This window comes from Prionailurus bengalensis, unplaced genomic scaffold, assembly GCF_016509475.1.
Source record: "Prionailurus bengalensis isolate Pbe53 unplaced genomic scaffold, Fcat_Pben_1.1_paternal_pri Un_scaffold_70, whole genome shotgun sequence".
NCBI lineage: Eukaryota > Metazoa > Chordata > Mammalia > Carnivora > Felidae > Prionailurus > Prionailurus bengalensis.
In genome coordinates, this window is record NW_025091170.1 from 155,914 (window position 1) to 176,432 (window position 20,519).

Consider the following 20,519-nt stretch of genomic DNA (forward strand, 5'->3'; position numbering starts at 1 on the left):
ACGTGTGTGTGTGTGTGTGTGTGAGAGAGAGAGAGAGAGTATGTATGTGTGGTTTTCTCTTCTGAGGACTAATATAACCTTAGGTCCTGAGTATGAATCTGCCTGCTCCATATCACTCTCTTCCTGAGGATCCAAGAATGACCCTCTCCTGTTTCTGAGCGTCAGTGGCTCTAGTTTGCTAATAAATTAAATGCCAACTTAGGCAAGCCCAGAAATCTTCGAATCTGGCTTCCTGCCCTTATCTTTTGCCAGCCCTTCTCTGCTCCTTATACTCCAAACACATAGGAAATTTTTCTGTTCCCCAAGTACTACGGTTTGCACACGCCTGGGTCGAATACTCTATTCCGTCTCCATCCCTCTGTTGTCTTTAGTTCACTGGAAAGTTTGCCTACTGCTCTCTGTTCTTGCTTCTAGTGCTGTATTTAGCTCATTGTTCTGCAATTATTCATTCACATGTTTTTATTTTCCACCCCTGGGATGAGAGTTCCTTGAATATGGAATTTCTCTTTTGGGTTTACTTTGTTGTGATTTTACCCCAATTTACAGTGCTTTAACACCTAGCACAGAAATGCCACAGAATAATTGCTCAGAAAAACATTTGTTTAAAAGATGAGCCTTCCCAGTCCAGATTGATCTATTCGCAATATTTCTTTTTTTTAATCTCCAAACTCGCAAATTAGTTTGTATCAGCTTTCTTGTTCAGCTTGAAACTTTTTACTCTTGTAACTGTTTATAGATGAAATTAGTTCCCAATAAATAGACTTAAGTCTTTTTTTTTATTTTAAATTTTTTTTTCAACGTTTATTTATTTTTGGGACAGAGAGAGACAGAGCATGAACGGGCGAGAGGCAGAGAGAGAGGGAGACACAGAATCGGAAACAGGCTCCAGGCTCCGAGCCATCAGCCCAGAGCCGGATGCAGGGCTCGAACTCACGGACCGCGAGATCGTGACCTGGTTGAAGTCGGACGCTTAACCGACCGCGACACCCAGGGGCCCCTAGCCTTAAGTCTTAATATCTTTGGTTCCCTAGGGTCCCGCAATATGTTTGGCATATGGTAGATGTTCAATTAATGTTTGCTGAGTACATTAATGAAACAAATAATCAGTAGTCACAAAATGTTTTTGCACAAAGGGGACAGATAAACCAGAAGGCCTGAATTATAGAGTTTAACACAAAAATATATTTAATCTGTTATACTTACATTGCAGATAAGAAAGTTAAGGTCTAGTGTTGCATGGTTAGTGATAAAGGCAGGACTACCTAGCCATCATCCATTTAGCTATCCCTACTTGTCTCCCAGATTCAGAATTTTACGTATCTGAATATATGCCTTCCAATGAGGAGAAAAATCTGCTTTTGAGACAAAAATGAATTCTCTACTCCAAACAATAATACTTGAATTGCTGAATTTAGGGTATAAATGGCAATCTTAGACATCATTCAGTAGTTTTCAATCTTTCACTGGTTGCTGGGGCTCTGGTGCCTCAGGAGCATCATGGAGTCTGTGAAGGGGAGTTTATCCAAGCCTTACCTCAAAAAGAGCAGCCCCTTTTCTGCCTTTCCTTTTGGAGGTCAGGCAGGCCTTTTCAGAAGAAAATAGTTTGAATACCTATGGTATAGTTCCCCACATTTTACCCTTAATTTATCCTTACAGAAATTAAAACCCGGGGTGGTAAAAGATTTGCCCCGAGTCTAGTGTTCAAAGCAATGAGAACAATGATACCATCAACAAACATTTTAATTTTAACATTCTTTTGAAAAACTCAAGCTAATTTAAGCCAATCTCTCTTGTAAATCAGGGGCCAGCTGACTAATTCCATAAGGCCAAATCCAACTCAACACCTCTTTTTGTAAATAAAGTTTTATTGGAACATAGTCACACCTACTTTTTATTGTCTCTGTCTGCGTTTCACTACAATAGTAGTACTGAGTAATTGCAGCAGACACTGTCTAGTCCACAGAGCCTAAAGTATTTATTGTCTAGCCCTTTGTAAGAAACGTTTGCTGACCTCTGGTCTATAGGATATCCAAACCACCAGGGAATGAATGCATTCATTTAGTAAACACATTTAGTCTACACATTAACAACCAATGTGAAGATCTCCCCCCTCCCCATGACATGGCTCACCCCAGGACTCCACCTATTAACTGTGTTTGGTGTTCTATCCTGACACTGGTAGCATAGAACCCCGGAGACACAACTGTTGTTAATTAAAAATTTAGGGTTATGTTCAACCAAGTTGTACAGTGACATTGAGCACTCATTGTATAACCTTCAGAAAGGAAAACTAAAAAAACTGAACTTTACCTGTATCTGTAGACCTCACAATACCAGGGCTGCTGCTTCACATAGAGAAATGCACAGATTTGCACAATGCAGGTGAAACAGGTGTTCAAAAAGACTGAGAGCAACAAAGGGGGAGAGAGGAGCTGTCCTGCCGGTCGGTAAGGAGCCAGTTTGGAGTAGGCATGAGTTGAACTCACTGAAAGACAAATGTATTTTCCTCTATTACGGTTTCATTATTGACAATAGAAGATTGAAATGCCTGTTATCTTGAGACTTCCGTTAGGATTCAGATTCAGCAAACATGAACTCAAGGTTTACATCTAGGGAAGTACATGTATATAAGCATTGGTGTATATCCAATGCTACCAGCCTTTCCCTCTTCCATGCTTTTGTTTCACCTTCAGAAACAAAAAGTAATAGGTTTAAAAGCTCTATAAATAATACATTTACCATATTTCATGGTGCATGTATTTTCTTCACAAGACGACCAGGAAAGGTGTGTAAAATAGGTGGCCTTCCACATGGATAAGCAGTACTATGATCTCTCAGTGCTGGTAGGAAGGCAGAGAGTTTAAGATAAGGAGAGTAAGAATCATCAGGCTAGATTACTTCATTGTACCAGGATAGATGCTAGAGGTGTGTTCTGTCTCCTGCTGGATAAGTGTGTAAAGGGAGAACTGCTAGATTTTATTAAGCTTGGTTAGGAAAAATAACTCAAAACAGTCTTGCTTCCAGATGAGAGTATTAAAATATATTATAGGTTTGATCCTAGAGTTTATGTAATTTTCTTAATTTAAATGATAGGCGATAGGCAGAGATTAAACAGAACAAAAAACAACAGACTGCATCCTTCTTAGGAGCCTTATGCTCTAACAAGCTATTGAAAATGGAATGTACTTTACTTCTTAGGGTAGTGCAGGGAAGAAGCATGGAAAAGTCAGGAATTAGATACACTACATCAAAGGTTTACACATGAGTCGTGTTTCACTTCTTGTCTTCATAGCTGATACCTTTTCGTTTTTCATAGCAAATCATTGGTTTCTTTGATGTAAGGAAGAAAGAGTGTGTATGCTGAGGTTTTGTTCATGAATGAAGGGGTAGGGTGGTAGGAGCAAGTGTCCAGTCTGGGATGATAAAACTCTAAAGTAGGTCTTCAGTTTGCTCAGTGGGTTCTTGGGTAATAACCTGAACCCTCTGGTACTTCATTTTTCTCATGTATAAAATGAATGTGTTAGAATATCTAAATGATCTCCAAAGTCTCTTCCAACTCTTACTCTAAAGTTCTATGACTATCTGACTAACCTTTTTTTTTTGCTTAAGTTTATTTATTTATTTATTCATTTGGAGACAGAGTGAGCACGGAAGGGGCAGTGAGGGGGAGAGAGAATCCGAAGCAAGTTCCGCACTGTCAGCATGAAGACTGATGCAGGTCTTGAACTCACAAACCGCGAGACCACGACCTGAGCCAGAGGTTTAACTGAATGAGCCACCCAGGTGCACCTAAGGCTTTACCTTCACCAATTTAATCAATATTTCCCTGGGACAGTGCTAAGCTGCAAGGTGTGAAGTATGCACAGATGAGGAGGTCATCTCATCTGCCCCAAAGAACTTGAAGTCTAATGGAAGACAAAGACAGGTTGTAATAAAGAATTTGGTTGGCTTTTATTCCCAGTTCCTGGGATGTATCCTCTAAGTTGTTGGGATTTCCTAAGTTGATAGGAGTGTCTTTATTCATGATAGCAATGATGGTTTATGCAAATAAGATGACAGATGGCAGGCATAAAGAAAGTTGGTGATAAAATGATAATCCAGCATATAGATGCCATGACACCAAAGGTTGAGATCAACTTGGGGCACCTGGATGGCTCGGCTGGTTTAAGCATCCGACTCTTGACTTTAGCTCCGGTCTTGATCTCGTGGTTCATGAGTTCAAGCCCCACATCAGGCTCTGTGCTGGCAGTGCAGAGCCTTCTTGGGATTCTCTCTCCCCTCTTTCTCCGTCCTTCCTCTGCTTGCCCTCTCTCTCTCTCTCAAAAATAAAACTCAAAAAAAAAAAGAAATTTGAAAAATAAAAAGATTGAGATCAACTTCATGGCAAATGATTCCACCAATCATGTCTAAATAACGAAACCCCAATAAAAACTCTAGACACCAAGGTTCAGGTGGATTTCCTTGTATGGCAATCCTCTGCATATTGTCACACATTGATATGCCAGGAGAATAAGGCAAACTGACACCCCAGAAAGAGGACAATGGATGTGTGGGGATCCTCCCACCAGACCTCACTCTCCCTTTGGCTCGTTCTGATTTGTATCCCTTTGCGATAATAAAACTGGAATCATATGTATAGCACTTCCCTGAATTCTTTGAGTGGTTTATATGATCCACTGAACCTATGGGGAGAAGAAGAACCCCCCAATTTTGCAGCCAGCTAATCAGACTTGTGGGTGTCATGGGGACCCCCAAACTTATGGCTGAGGTCTAAAAAAGGGCAGTCTTTTGGAGGCTGTGTCCTTCAGTTGTAAAGTCTGGGCTCACTCTGGATGGTTTGTGTGAGAAGTCATTGCATGGCACGCAAGGAAGGGGCGCCATGTGGTCTGTGGTCAATGCAAGGAGACTGTGCCCTGGGGCCACAGAAGGCAGAGAGGCTACAGTGTTTCTAGTTCTTCCCACGTTCCTGCACTCAAGGAAGAAGATGAACACCAAATGACTAAGTAGGCTGTGGATAATGGAGAGAAGTCTAATTGCATCTCTGTGTATTCTGCTCTCCGGTACTCTCTTTCTCAGATGCTCTCTGAGCTTCTGACTTTTCTTTACAGAGACTGTGCTAGATTGAATTATTGGCCTCACTGTGGTAGAGTGCACTTTACCACCCTTTAATTTTGGTTTTGCATTGTGATTTTCTCTGACTGAAGAAATGTTAGCAGAGGTTTGAGGCCTGCTTGCTTGGCAGTGCTCACTCTGATCATGCTCAGGTTTGTTAGGCCAGCCTGGCTCCAGAATTAAAACTGTGGAGCTGACTTGAATGAAACCCCTAACCTGGGGCAAGACCAACTGACCTACCTCCTAAAACGGATCAGATTCAGCTGACATAGACCAGATGACTGACAGTCTATCTACAGAGCAATGATATTGTAAGCCACCAGGCTTTGGGGAGAAGTTTGTTATACAGTAGTAATGTGGTAATAGCTGATTGATAGAGTCCTAACATAAAGTATATTTTAACTTTTCCCATATTAAAAATCCTTATAATTTCTGATAGAGAATGTGTATATCTGAGTGTAAAATTAACGACTAGCGTTTAAGGGCCCCTACTATGTTCCAGACCCTATGCTAAGTGTCTTATACACATCATTTTTTTTTTTAATTTTTCTTAATGTTTATTTAATTTGAGAGAGGGGGACAGAGAGCCAATGCGGGCGCAGGCAAAGAGAGAGGGAGACTGAGAATCCCAAGCAGGCTCTGCACTGTCAGCGAGGAGCCCGATGCTGGGCTCGAACCCACAAACTGTGACATCATGACCTGAACTGAAATTGAGAGTCGGACGCTCAACTGACTGAGCCACCCAGGCGCCTCTAAACGTTATTTCTTTAAATATCAATGCAAAATAGGTATCTCATCTCTATTTTACAGGTGAAGAAACAGCTTCAGAGAAGTAGGGCCCCCTTATATAAAGACCCATAGTTTGTGAGCAACAGGGTGGTAAAATAAACTTAAGCCTGTGAAGCCCCCATTCTCTGCTCTAAAGCATATTACAGTAGTGTGGATTTCATGAATCAAAAAGGATAAAAAACTTTTCTGAATTGCCCAGGTTTCTTCAAAATGATGATGATATATGCAATCATGTTGCATGGAGAGAAATGTAAGCTTGTGAAGTGTTATATTTTATTCAGAATTAATCAGTATCTCTTCTCATTTTGCTGCCCTGTAGTGAGGATGTCCCACATTAAATCTAGTCATTAACACATGCACTCAGCAGACTGTGAGCTCGTTGAGGGAGGAAATCTAGTCTCATACCATTTCCTGTCCCTTACTGAAATTAGTATAGGGCCTGCTATGTGGGAGAACCTAGCAGTTTCAAATTTTTATTTTCAAGGGATACTCATAATTTTTCAGCATTATTTGGATATAATGTGGGCGTGATTCTCCTAAACAGGTGGCTTGCTTTATATTATGGACATTTCAAGCGTGTAACTCAAATTTCCAGAGCCTTCTGAACGCACCTGAACCACATGCAAGATTTTGAATGTGCCTCATGAGGCTTTTAAGGTGAAAAGATCTGTGTTCCATGATATTCTCTAATGGGACCAAGAACCAAAAAAAAAAAAAAATTTAGGAATCTTTGAAGAAATGTTGGAATTTATGTAAGAGATGCATTTACATAATGGATGGAGTCCCTCCTACAGCCTTTTTCTCTGGACAGTACCTCCTTCCACATGCTGAAATGGTTGGCCTAAATGGAGCCAAATTACATGACCTCATTTTCATTCACAGAAATGACTGGCTTAAGGTAGACATCTTACTCAAGTTAGGTCAATGAATTTTCTCTCCAAAATATTTGCAAATGAGACACAGCTAATTAGCTGTGCAAAGACAAACAGAAAGGTTATGGAGATTCAATAGCCAATCAGTAGAAACAGTCTTCGTGGTATTTACCACCAGCAGGCAATTGTTGAAAGGAATCCTGGGGAGTCAGAGGGAGAGAATACCACCCATGTCAGGAAGGAGTCTAGTCCAGAGCAATTCACAGGAATCTGAAAAACCCCCAAACTCACCAGTGATCCCATACCAATTGCCTGAAGTTTAGATGCCTGCCACATTAGAGGGTACTTGACAGGACAAAACTACAATACCCCCAAGTGTATAAAGGGCCACTTGCTTTTGTTGTTCCAAGGTTCCCTGAGCAAGGGGCCCAAGGAAAGTAGAGAGTATGGCCTTCTCTCCCACTGCTTGCTTCAAGGTCAGGTTTGATCTAGAGGAAGAAAAAGTTTGACCTGGATGCAAACACGAAATGTTCATTTACGATACCTAGACTTTGATGTCTGAAGATGAATCATTTTAATACCTGATATTGACCAGGAAGTGATGTGCCCGTGGGATGATTGGGCTTGCAGTGATGGAAAAACAATAGCGTTTGAAGGCAGAGGAGAAAAACACAAACACTACTACCCACGTTTTTGGATTTTGAATCAATCAGCCTAGCTGTATGCATTCTAACTCTGTTCAAGGGCTCACTGAGTTAGCCAGTTATTTCAAAAGAAGAAAAAGAGATTATGTGCAGGGAGGTATTCATCTTGCTGTGAGTGCTTACAGTGTGTGACACACTGTGTTGTACCCTTCACATGCATTGTTTTGTCTGATCCTCACAACCATATGAGAACATTTCATGTCAGAAAATTATTTCATAAATAATTTGCCAAAGTTCTCAGAGATAGGGAGTGGTGGCAAATAGCCATAGCCTTCACCTTTGTGCTACTGCTGCTAGCTTAGCTCCTGGAAGTTCCTGGTGGTTTTTTTTTCCTTCTTTTCTTCTTCTTTTAGCATCATCGACCATGTTCACAAGTAAATCATACAAAGTGCTTAAAAATAGCCAACATTGTAAAGGCAATATCATTGACTCAAAATGTTCCAGTCATGTGACTATTAATAATGCACAGAAAAATAGGCTAATGGACTAAAAATACACATTTCCACCCTAAGAATCGAAATTGATGTCACTTATGCTTCTGACACTGGTAAATTTTGCCACAGGGTTGATGTATCTGTTTCATGTTTTAAGATGCTACATGAAATTCTCAAGGTTATTGATATCCTGCATTGTCTGATTTTTTTTTATCTGTTTTCATAACAGTCCCATTGTTGAACAAGGAAAAAGAGATGACTATGTCATTCTTTTTCTTTGCTCTCTGTTGAGGCACTCTCCTTACTCCCTTATTAAGAGTTAGTATGAAGCCCTGAGTTCTTGGATAAGAAATACTTTATCGCAGTGTCATCGCAAAGGAAGGAAATGAGCAGTAGCTGCTGTGAGTCACACCTTGCTTTTGAGAGAATTTCTAGAGTTAAATGCTCGCATTTGTTCTCAACATGTCAAAGACCTAGCAAAAATCTGGTTTCATGTCAATGTGAAACATAGCTGAATAATGGAAAGTGACCTTTGGGTTTTAAACATTTCCCTTTCTAGGTTTCTTGTACAATTTTCTATGTACAAGACACAAACCTACAAGGAACTCAGAATACATTGACCATTTTATGAAGCTAAGACTTATTTCCTATCAGGATGTTTTAGTGCCAAATCTCAGGACTTCAAGCCTCCACTTACTGCCAACACCTCTTTCAAAAAATTCACAAGTACAGTGGTTTCAGTAGTAAAGGTGTATCTTTCTCAAAAGCGTTTATTTGTATGAGCATTTCTAGAATGTCATGGGTAAATAAATACAAATAATGCTGTTTATTTTGCTGAAGTACTTACTTGTTAAACAGACCATCAAGGTAATGGCTACGTCTTGCATGAGATACTGGTAATTCCCAAAGAGCTGTAGCTGCTGGAAAGGAAATAAAAGTAAATATAAATGTTGCTTCTGCCATTGTAGCATTTTTATTATTGCCAACTCTCTTTCTGAACGTAACCAGGAAGCAACTGTTATTTTTCTCTCCTCCTTGAAAGTAACTTACCTATGATCTTTAGCATCTCATGGTAGATAATGAAGCCAGATCACTATTTTCCCAGTGTTTAACTTAATTCCATGTTAGCAACAACAGTCAGTCCATTGGGAAACACCCGGGCTTTGGCCACAGTATTCTGACAGCTGTAGTCTCAGCCTGGACATTTGAATTCTCGACATAAGATACCTGCTGGGAACTTTAAGCTTAAACATTTGAAATCCAACAAGTGTTCCTATCCATCCTATCCATGGATTGAGTTCACAAATAGTTCTCTTGGGGTCCATTCACTTTTACAAACTGAACAACTGCCACTATTCCCAAGGAAGCCCATTACAGACTTCAGTCTGGTATGCTTGACTTTCTAAGGTCTGTGTAGACACAGTAGTTGTTTGAAGTTTACATTTATGGAGTCATATATAAAAGTCAGCATATAACCTCCAGAAATTTGCCTTGTAATACCTTTTGCAGCCAGGTCTGTTTATGTGCTTCATAGCTGCTGACTGAGCACTAACTTATAACGTGGTCTGAGCCATTATAAACCAGATTTATGCAAATGAGAAATATTTCTGGATTTTTAGAGTGTGAACCCAAGGCCCTGAAGTTTCTAATTTAAGGTCTCTGGGGGACACTCTTTTCTGGGTCTAAACCATCAGAATGAATGGCTTCAGGCTAGACTATCATTCCAATTCTGTGTGTGAAGACTTTGAACTGAGAAATATTTCAGATTTTTAAGAAGATACAAATGATTCTTCATCCTCCTTAAATGGGTTCCCAATGGTTCTCATCCTCTAATTCTCTGTCCTCTTTACATTTCTTTCTCACATCCTTCCTCTTCTTTCCCCCTCAGAATGGTGCAGTTACATATAGGCAGGGTGACATGAAACAGGGAGGAATTTTCACAGGCAGCTTCAGTATTTGTTCCGGAAGCCGTTTTCATAGAACTATGGGGATCTGCCAGCCTGACCTCCCAGAGGCATATAAAGGCTTGGCCAAGGGCAAGATCTAGTATGTTCTTAGTGATAAAGGCAGAATTTGAATCTAGGTTTTCTGACTCCCAGTCCAGTTTCTGTTTCTACCCACCTGGCTGCCCCTTAGCCCTCTGTGTGTGCTTCTTGTGCATGATAGCCCACCAGATGCTAGAGACCTGTGGTCCTCATTCATGTCTCAAATATCCCAGGAAAGCAGTATAGTAATAAATGCTCTCTGAAGCACTCCCTGAGTCTGTTGGATCATTTTACTGTAGAGCAAGTTATGACTGAAATAATGATTTTCAACTTATACATATCTCTTCCATATAGCTATTTAATTTGTAAGTGATTATTTGTAAGTGATTATTTTTATCATTTAATTGCAAGTCTTTTTTTTAAATTTTTAAATGCTAATCCTTTACTAATGACATGTCTATGTGTCTAACTTCTGCGTGACTTCAGAAGTAAAGCTCCAATATGTGAGTTTTTCTAGTTTTTGAGCCCTTTAAGGTCAAATTCCAGAACTTCTCTTTCTTTTTATCTCTTCTTAGTCTTTTGCCCATAGTTGGAGACTGGCTTCTTGTTGAGTTGTATTTAAGCTGTTCTGAAGTTCTCTTCATACTCCAAGTGGAGAACTAAATGCTTGAAGAGGTCAAGTATCTTAGGTTATCTAGAAGAAAACAGCACTGCTAGAAAACTGATCTCTAGCTACTTATTTCTAGCTCCATGCTGTGTGTGCAGTTATGCCAAGTTCCCAAGTTTGCAGACATCTGTTTTGAGAAATGTCATTTATTTATAAAACATTAAATCCTGTGTAGGACCCACACCCCCAAGTACAAACCAAGTATGTAAATGCAATTAAAACTGGGAAGAAATTATTTTGGTTCATACCCAATAGAGCAGTGATGCACCAATAAATTGGATTATGCCATACATGGTCAAGTATTTAAATACCCCAAAGGATGAAACCAGAGCAGCTCGGCCTTCTCTGTTTAAGAAAAGATAAAAATAACTGGTTATGCATAATATACATCTCCCAGTCTTTTATATTTCAAAGGGAGTTCAAATTTAATAGCTTGTTGATATACATTCACTTAATCAATGAGTCATCGTCTCAATTATTTGTTGAAACACTCATCTGTTCATTCATTTTCAGCTTCTATCATGACCTCACTCATTGACTCACTTTTATTTAGGGCTTATAAGGTACCAGCATTGTGCTAAGAGTCATGGAGGATATAAATGAATCAGGCACAGTCTTTATTTTCAGTGAATTCAAAAGATTAACACATATATTACAAACACATGACATTATGATGAGATACAAAATGTCAAGCATTCACTCAGCTGTGACTCTTTACATCCTAACAACAGGCTTCTGAGAACTGAAGTCTGTATGTTTTGGAGTCCCATGGAGACATTAAGCTAAAGGACAGGTGCTTTTGCATGTTAGGAAGTACGGGTGTGACTCCAATATGTGAGATGAATTGGCTTTTGTTGGTTTCCATACTCCAGAGAGAACCCATGGTAATAATCTGAGCTGGTGTGCCCTTCAAAAGACATAAAGACAACAGTAAAAACCGCAGGTTAAAAAGTAAATATCCACCCCACCTTGAAAAATCCTGTTTGGCTGCTATTCCCTTAACTGAGGCTTGGTGTGGTGGTGGGTTATGACAGGCCAAAGAAGACAACAACACAAGGCAGGAACACGTGATGGAGGGATGGTGAACTTGGCAAAAAAACCCCTCCTGCAGCCTGCTCTCATCAAAGCAGAAGCGAATTCACATGGGGGGGCAACCCATGTCACCACCACAACCACCACCACCACCCCACATTGACATGGGCATTAGTGCTACTTGAAGCCTTTGTCAATGAAATGGGGACTCGAGAAGGAAAACCTTAAAAGACAAACTAATAACCACCTGGGCTCAGGCAGGATGAGAATGTTTGGGAGGGATGGGCCAGGATGCGTTGGGCAGATGTCCTCCACCAGGCTGTGAGGCACTAACATTTGTTTTCAGCACAGAGGGTGCAGCAGCAGACAAGCTGAGAGTGGGTCAGGCATGTGAAGCCTAGACCGTTTTCTGACATAAACTTTGTGGTTTCATCCTTTTTCTCCTTTTGTGAAGGGCTCAAGAAGCCATTCTAAATAAAGTATGGGTCTCCAAAATTACTCCTATAATTATGAATTTTAAGAAGCCAATTCATTTATTTATGCAGCCTACAAACATTCCTCCAGTGCTCTGTTGTGTCCAGCTTAGTGCTGGGCACAATAATACAGAAATGAATAAGGTGCAGTCCTTATCCTAAAAGGCTTCCACTCTAGCAGCAAGTCAGTCATGTTTCAAAAGATACAAATGAAAACTTGTGGCTCTATGCATTTAAAACTGTACCTCGCTACGCCTCTGGAAGATGTTTTCTCAGAAATAAGCATACATCAAGGATAGCAAGGGTAAAATGGGCCTAACAGAGCTGAACCATATCTAATTTTTATGAATCTAGGAAATAAAAAAGCAAAGAGCTTCTACCTTGAGTCTTACTAAACCATCTGCCACTAGAGAAATTTTACACCATGATGTGTATCTTAAAACACTGCATTCCATTCACAAATGAATTGGGCCATGTGTGTGAGACAGCATCTGAAGTTCAAATTGCACTGCCTCTCAGATGGATCAAATAGGCACTTGTGCAACCATCCAAGAGTTTAAACTCCCTCCACACCTGTTGCTCCAGCTTACCCTCCATAACTCCCACCTGAGAAGCCTCCCAACAGGAGGCTTAAGGGGGCTGAGAAGCCTGGGCTACTGGGCTCTACACTCTCCAGTTAAAATCCCATTTCTAAATGTGGCTCTCCACTTCTCCCACTTGGAATGTTCTCCCACCTCCTTCCCGTTTACGTACTTCCTATCCATCCTTCAAGTCCCAGTTCCCCTCCTGAAACCTTCCCTCCTGGCTTGAGTTACCAATCGGAACTACTGGAACAATTACCATATTGTTTGAGCATTAATTTTTTTAAAACTAATTTGTTGAGCACTTCTCACTGATCAGGCAGATGATTCTCTGTTTTGTGATTATATTTCTATCTCTCTGTACCTTTACTGGAATATGAGTCTTCCAGGACAAAATCTGTCTCATCCTTTATCCACCATATTGCCAAGCACAATATTTTAAAAAGCTCCATGAGTTGTATTGACGTAGGGACAGGGTCCTGGGCACTCTCATTTCGTAGTCACTGGCTAGGAACCAAATTTAAGGCAGTAGAGAGTAAAGAGAGGACTTGGAGACAGTCTCCCAAGACAATCCAGTAAAACATAGTGCCTGCTTGGCTATGGATGAAGAAAGGAGAGAGTTCAGATTGCTCTGAAGTTCTGGGGGCTCTAAGGACCAGATAGTTCTCAGAAGCAGAGAACATGGGAGTTAGGAAGAGGAGTCTCCTGCTCTGGAGGCAGGAGAGCTGCTGATGTTTGAGGGTGTGGAAGGACACAGGGGCAGGCACCCCGAGATCAGAGAGATGTGTCAAGCTGTCTATTTGCTATGCAACCAGACATAGGCATAGAATTTCAAGCCTAGCACCTTTAGGTAACTCCTGCTAGTAGGTGCCCATTCAGATGCACAGATGCACCAGGGGACATGCTGGAGAACTTCATGTTCATCCCTTTGGAATAAACTTCAAGTTTCAGGGATGTCTTTCAAACCACTGGCTGTGAAGATGGCCTAAAGTTACCCCACAGTGTTACAGGGAGCAACAGAAGAGTACAATTTGTGAACAAAATATAAAACCTAACATTTTATTCTTAACTACATTTAAAGTATGAGTAGAGACGAAAATCAGTAATGAGAGCAGAATGGAGGCGAGGGAACTATCTTGACAAAATAAATGGTCTTTAATTCCTTCCCCTTCCCTAGATTGCTTGTGATCATTTTGGATATTTGCTGATTGGTAACTTGGAGAGATAACATTATCTGGGGAGGCTATGTGATGGAGTGTTTTCTTTATGCTGCCTCACCCTTCCCAATCCCCAGGAGGAAGGTTCCAGTAAGCACCCAACATACAAGATAAGGGAGAGAAGTAAGAAATGCAATCAGTTTTTAAATATCAACTCTACCTTTCAACTGTCCATACAATATAGCCTTTCATCCTTTCAGCCTCGGCAAAGGTCACTTTTTGTGGTTTTTACCAGCATTCCCAAGCAGCACAAATGGCCCCTTAACTGGTGCTTGGATAGCACTGTACCCATACCTCTGTGTGACACTTATCACTTTAAATTGTGGTTGAATTCTGTACAGAGCCAGACAATGAGCCCGTCGGTCATGAGGGTGGAAGGGAACTAGTGGCTTACCTGATGAGATGAGGCACACACGCGATGTTGGCTATTTTCGAGGTGAAAGGGGAGGCCACAGATGCCTCCTGCTCTGACAGCGAAATGCCCGCATGAGCCATTTTCAAAGCCTAGAAGGATAAATCCACATTACACCCATGACTCCTCGGGCCACGTTCTATTTGAACACCATGAGCTATTCTTCACATTATTGAGTTTATAACCCTGTAAACTTCCAGCCCTGGGTGTCTGTTTATGCTGTCCCTCCACATGGAGTACTATCCCCCTCCAGATCCAGAAAGTCATCAACCAAAGAGGCGCCAGCTAAACGATGCTCCTGGGGCAAAAGAGTGGTGCGTGCGTTCATATGCATGTGTGTGCATTGCTTGTGCGGATGTAGATGTGATAAGCAAAAGGAAGGAATCATTCAAGAAGTCTACTGAAAAGGTGATAGCATTTGGATGGGTATGTGTGGAGGTCTTCCTCATCACAGTTCTTACACTCAGCAGACCATCTTCACGAACGATAGGAAAAAATATCAAATCCCCACCTTTCCTTAGGCTGCCTGATATAGCCAACCAGTTAACTGTTGGGACGAAGTACGGGGCTCACAGCATCTTCACTGGAGACAGGGACCGAATCGTACTTATCACACATCCTTCCAGGACCTGTGTTGCCTCACTAAAATAAAGGCTAATTCATTGTTGCAAGACTCGAAATGGCCCAGAGAGAGCATAGAGCAGACAGTGGCCAATAAGGAGGCCAGAGTCAATTTTTTAATCCCATAAGAATTGTATGAGCATAAAATGAGATTTCGTAGTTCTGTAGTTCTGTAGAATTGCAAAGCTTCTGTTTACCATGGCTGGCACATACTAAATTCATGTTCAATACACATTAGAATAATTCCTTCTCCCTCTAATCTCTCTTAGTATTTTGTATCTCTATTACATATTTTAGGATCATCTGTTTTATGCTTGGGTTAATATATGTTTAATGTTTATTTTTGAAGGAGACAGAGCATGAGCAGGAGAAAGGCAGAGAGAGAGGGAGACACAGAATCCAAAGCAGTCTCCAGGCTCTGAGCTGTTAGTACAGAGCCTGACACAGGGCTCGAACTCACGAGCTGCAAGAGCATGACCTGAGCCGAAGTCGGATGCTTAACTAACAGAGCCACCCATGAACCCCTGTTTGGGTTAATATTATGCATGATTCTTTCCACCACTAGATAATGAATATTAGGGGCAGAGACTATGTCCTTTTTTAGCACTTATTATTTGTTTTGTTCTAATTTCTACATAATTATGGGAATGGGAAACTCATTTTAGGTTTTGAATCATAGACTAACAACGAGCGTCTTCTCATGAAACATAAGGTAGAAAAATTCATAATAGATCTCTAAGTGTGAACACAATTTTCCTCAGAACTTAAACGAAAATAGTTTAAAAAGAGAGGAACACAACTACCCAGATCCTAAGGATCTAGTAGGCTTTGGAAATAAAAAGCAATTCCGTTCAGTTTTGTGCTGAAGATTTTGTACTGAAAATATTTGCTTATGCACATAAATCTTCAAGGTGAGCTATTATTTCAACCATATCTTCAACACTCAGAGTCTAAAACACGTACTGCTTTCTCTTGTGTATGGGAAAGCATCTGCTGAGAATTATTTAATTTAGGTCTGTCTATAGTTTGTCATAGCCACATAGTTTGGTCTGCGATTTCACTGATATGTTATGCATACATGATTTTATTCATAATTCAGCACTTTAAACCATCAGTTTCAAACGTTTCCTTCACTCGGCCTTTACCACTCATGTGTTCTACTCACCCCACAGTCATTAGCTCCATCTCCGCACATGCCCACGTAGTAACTGCAGGGGATGGATAAAAAAACAATGCCTTAACACCTCTCTTGGGTAATTTTCATCAAAACCAACTCACACGTGATGTATGTGTGTGTTGAACACACGTGGCATCAGGCTCATGGCAAATGACTTGGAGAGAAATATCCCCAGAGGAATAAGGCTGTTGTATTTGTTTCCACCATTTGGAAATGACAGTGATTTTGCCAAGGACGGCCACCAAGAAGATTACACATTTCAAAACAAGTCCTGGATGATTGTATCCATCAGGGCTAAGCTTAAGCGTGTGCAGCCATAATCACAGCACTTCCCACACCTGATGCACCGAATAACCTGATCCATCTGTGTTTTTTGGTGGCTGATGCCAGTGGAAATTTAGACACTAGGATGAGAAACCTTTGGGAAATGGTTGAACAGATAGAACCAAAAGCATATACACATAATCTTGAGGCATTCTGGAGTGATATGAGAGCATATGCTCCTAATCGCTACCAGTTTGGTGTGCAAACACCACAGCATGAATAGAAGAGTAATAACAAAACCAATACAGGCAAAAAATAAAGTTCTTGGACAGTTTCCTTATGATTAGCTGACACATAAGAGATAGTCATTTTTATAAGTCAAAAATGGTCAAAACAAACTCATAAGATTCAACCCAATATTTGTCAGGTATATACGAAAATATTCTTATAAACATTTCATGGGCTCACACGCATGTCATGACTGTGTACATTTGCTGAAGTGGGTCCTTTTCTTCAGGCTCAAATCACATATTTAGTCTTTATATCACACAAAGAATCTTACATCTTCAAGTGCTCCCTGAATTCAGAAGACAACTCAGACAACCTTATGTGCATTGTCAGTGATAAAGTCAGGAGGAATAAGATGGGGAAATCGAGAAGACAGTTCATTCCGAGACAGCATATTTTCCTGAATTGAGTTTTCTTTAAGAGAATATAGCTTTTCAAAAGTAAGCATATAAATTGGCAAAATTTCTTAGGCATTGAGATGGGTAAAATTACTTTCTTCGGCTGCTGTCATGTAATGACCATGTAAGTAAAATAGTCACTTAAACACTGGCTACTAACCCAGCCTCAAGGCATTATGGGAGTTGATAGGCATTCTTTTTAAAACTTCCCTAAGAATGTTTTGGCAACACAAAATAGTGAAAGGCAGTCTCCTGATTTTAGCTACTACTTGTCAGTAATTATCTGAAGTTTCACTACTCTCTTTCCTTTTCACTTTCTGGAAATATGTAGCTCAGAAATTATAACATTCCCAGAAAATTATAGGTAGGACTGGTCTCAAGAAGAACCATTTCACTCTGATGTACATGGTTATCTATATTTTTGAAGGAGATAAAAAAAAAAAGGACTTTTTTTTTTTTTTTGGCCTCCATACCCAAACCATGGCTAGGGCCAGATACAGTGAGACTATCATTCCACCTAATGGACCAACCTCAAATAATTCCAGGGGATGACCCACACACTTCATTTTTCTCATTTTGAGATATATAAGCCCCTGTTTTTTCTATTCCCCACATCCAAGCAGATCTTTTTAATTTATGCTGTATGGGCCACAGAAGGAATGCTGTATGGGGTAAGCAGCTTCGAAAATGGCTCTATGATTGCCATCTCCTGGTGTTCAAGACGTTATATAAAGCCCTTCCCTGGGTTTGGGCAGACTCAGTGACGTGCCTCTAATAAACAGAATACAGAAAAAGTGATGGGATGTCTCTTCTGAGATGAGGATATAAAAAATGGTGATCTCTCTCCGTCTCTCTTTTGCTCACTCTTGTGGATGCTAGCTACCACACTATGAGCTGCTTATGAAATGATCCATGTAGCAAGGAGCAGAGGTGGCTTCTGTCCAACAGCTACAGGGAACTAAAAAATCCTGCCAACAGCACGTGAGGGAGGCCAGTGGCGGGTCCTTCCTCCTCCAGCACTGAGGTAGCTGCAGTCCTGCTTAACACCCGAACTGCAGCCTTGTGAGAGGCCTGAGCCGGAAGACTCAGCTAGGCACACATGGCTTTCTGACCCATTGGAATGTAAAATAAGTGGTGTTACTCTGAGCCACTAAATGTGGGGCTAATTTGTTAAGCAGCAATAGATAATGAATACACTCTCCTTTCGTGCAATAATACCTACTTTAATTTCTGAAATTCTTCAATAAGACTAGATTTCTTCCCAGGAAACATTCTTGCAAAAATGGTTCCATTCACCAGGATCTAAAGAGAAAAACAACTACTGCAATAAGATTAGGATGAACACTATTTTTAATTTTTAAAGTTTAGTTTATTTATTTAGAGAGAAAGGGACAGAGAGAGAGCAGGGGAGGGTCAGAGAGGGAAGAGAGAGAGAGAGAGAGAGAGAGAGAGAATCCCAAGCAGGCTCTCTGCTGTGAGCACGGACCCACCATGGGACTCGATCTTATGAACCACGAGATCATGACCTGAACCAAAATCAAGAGTTGGACACTTAACCACCTGAGCCACCCAGCAGCCCCCAAGGACACTTTTTTAAAAAAAGAACAGCCCTGAAAGTCATTCCCAGACACTGTTTGAATATAGCAATAGGTGGTGTGTCATTAGCCCAAATGTCAGGACAGGGAGAAAGGGGACTCAATGCTTTAATATTTAACTTTCACTTTCATCTCCCATCACAACTTTATGACTTTTTTCCTGGCCATTTTTCTGAGATGGGATAAGCTCTAGTTAATAATAGCTGAAAAGCAGCAGAGTATATGGGACAAAAATGCTTAAGGAAATACAGTTCTTTCTACTAAACACTATCACCACAATTGCAGCATAGATAGAGGAAAAGCGATAGGTGAGGAGTGGAGACCAACGTCCATTCTCAGCTCTGGTCCCACTAGCTGGGCAAAGCTTAGACAAGGGACCTAAACTCTCTGAGTCTCAGCTTCCCCATCTCCTCAATTAGGTACTGCACTAGAGCTTTCTAGAAGCCTCTGGGGTCTAGATTCAATGGTCTTGTCTGTTAAGGTGACAGAATTTTCAAGAAACTGCTAACAGATGGTTGCTTGCCCTCAGCTTATCTCCTTCACACTGACAGCACAACCCTGCACAGCACTATTTTTAAATAGACACACAGAGGACAAGATAACAAATGATTTTGAAAATAAACCACGGGGTCTTTGTTTCCTGCTGCTGTAATTTAAGAATCCAGACAGGAAGGGGAATAGAGCTCAACCTGACATGAGTTGGTGGCTTTCAGAGAGAGGCTGACCCACAAAACAGGCAGCACATTTGGAACTATTTGGAGGTCCTCCCTGCTGGGAAGGGAAAGGAGGAGGCAGACTGGGATTGGGCTGGCCATGGGGGGGTGAAGAGCTGTACCAGAGCTCAGACTCTGAAGAGGGGGTCATGCGCATGTGCAGGATCAGGTAGGGCTGGGGAACTTCTGAAGGAGCACCTTTGGGGGTGTTTATTCCCCAAATCTGAGACAACCTCACTGATCATCACCTTCACTATTCTCTTCTTCATTTTTTTTTTTTTTGCCTCACTAATTTGAGAGCAAAACAAAACATTTCACCAGTACTTACTTTTGGAAGCAAGCTGTTGAAATGCTGAAATATCACTTGGTAGGATTTCCCACTCATTGCAAAATGGTAACAGCTCCCTCTTGCTCCATCAGGCACCGAACTGTTCCCAATGTTAACGCAGGTTTCCTAAATTCAAAAGGGCATTGTTTCCACATGGGCTCTTAAAGAATGTCTCTGCTTTCCTATGTTTTATGGAAGGAAGTGTATTCAAGTTATGCAATAGTGTGAGGGCCAGCAAATACATAATGTGCAATTTGTCCATGGAACCTAGACTCCGATGAAGAAGACACTCAAAATGTCCTTCCCAAATTATATGAACATATGAGACATTGACAACACAATGCTCAGGATCATGTCCTAGGAGTTCATACATGTATGTCAGTCTGCTGAGGAAATCCTTCCGAGGTAGTGATTCCAAGGAAGAGTAGAAAACATTCTTCCCTCCTCTTTCCTCTCCTCTTCATGCTTTTATTTCCTAAGATCTTTTACCAGTCATTCACTCACCAATCATTCCCCAATTTCTTCCTTGTAAAATAGGCAGACTCTTTCTTCAGAGCCTAGCTCCTTATAGCACCTGCCTTCTCCCCACCTCAACAGGCAACATGTTCCTTCATGGTGTTCCACTCCTCTTCCATGCCCTATGTTCCATTGCACCGGCTCTTTCTCTCCTGCCCTCCACTTGTCAATGTGCTCCCATCACTGCAATCTAGCTCTACCTGGCTCAGCCCCAAGAGAGAGCACCCGATGAATGCACATGCACTCACAGTGTTGACAGCTGATCATGCTTTTTCATGCAACATTTCTCAGGGGTCCTTACATTAGTGTAGAACTCTGAGTTCAAATAGCATAGAAGGTGA

The 20,519-nt window shown here is 41.0% G+C and overlaps 1 protein-coding gene across 1 annotated transcript in view; it reads right to left on the bottom strand.

Moving 5' to 3' along the window:
- The window catches only part of LOC122478471 (probable cation-transporting ATPase 13A5), a gene marked incomplete at its 5' end in the record, with an annotated part of 44,896 nt that overhangs the window by 11,408 nt on the left and 12,969 nt on the right, over window positions 1-20,519 (bottom strand). The window contains 7 exons of the mRNA XM_043572063.1: window positions 2,311-2,485; window positions 8,759-8,831; window positions 10,812-10,908; window positions 14,261-14,370; window positions 16,065-16,107; window positions 18,249-18,328; window positions 19,663-19,788. Of these exons, the coding sequence (XP_043427998.1) occupies window positions 2,311-2,485; window positions 8,759-8,831; window positions 10,812-10,908; window positions 14,261-14,370; window positions 16,065-16,107; window positions 18,249-18,328; window positions 19,663-19,788 (704 nt within the window). The remainder of the gene's footprint in view (window positions 1-2,310; window positions 2,486-8,758; window positions 8,832-10,811; window positions 10,909-14,260; window positions 14,371-16,064; window positions 16,108-18,248; window positions 18,329-19,662; window positions 19,789-20,519) is intronic.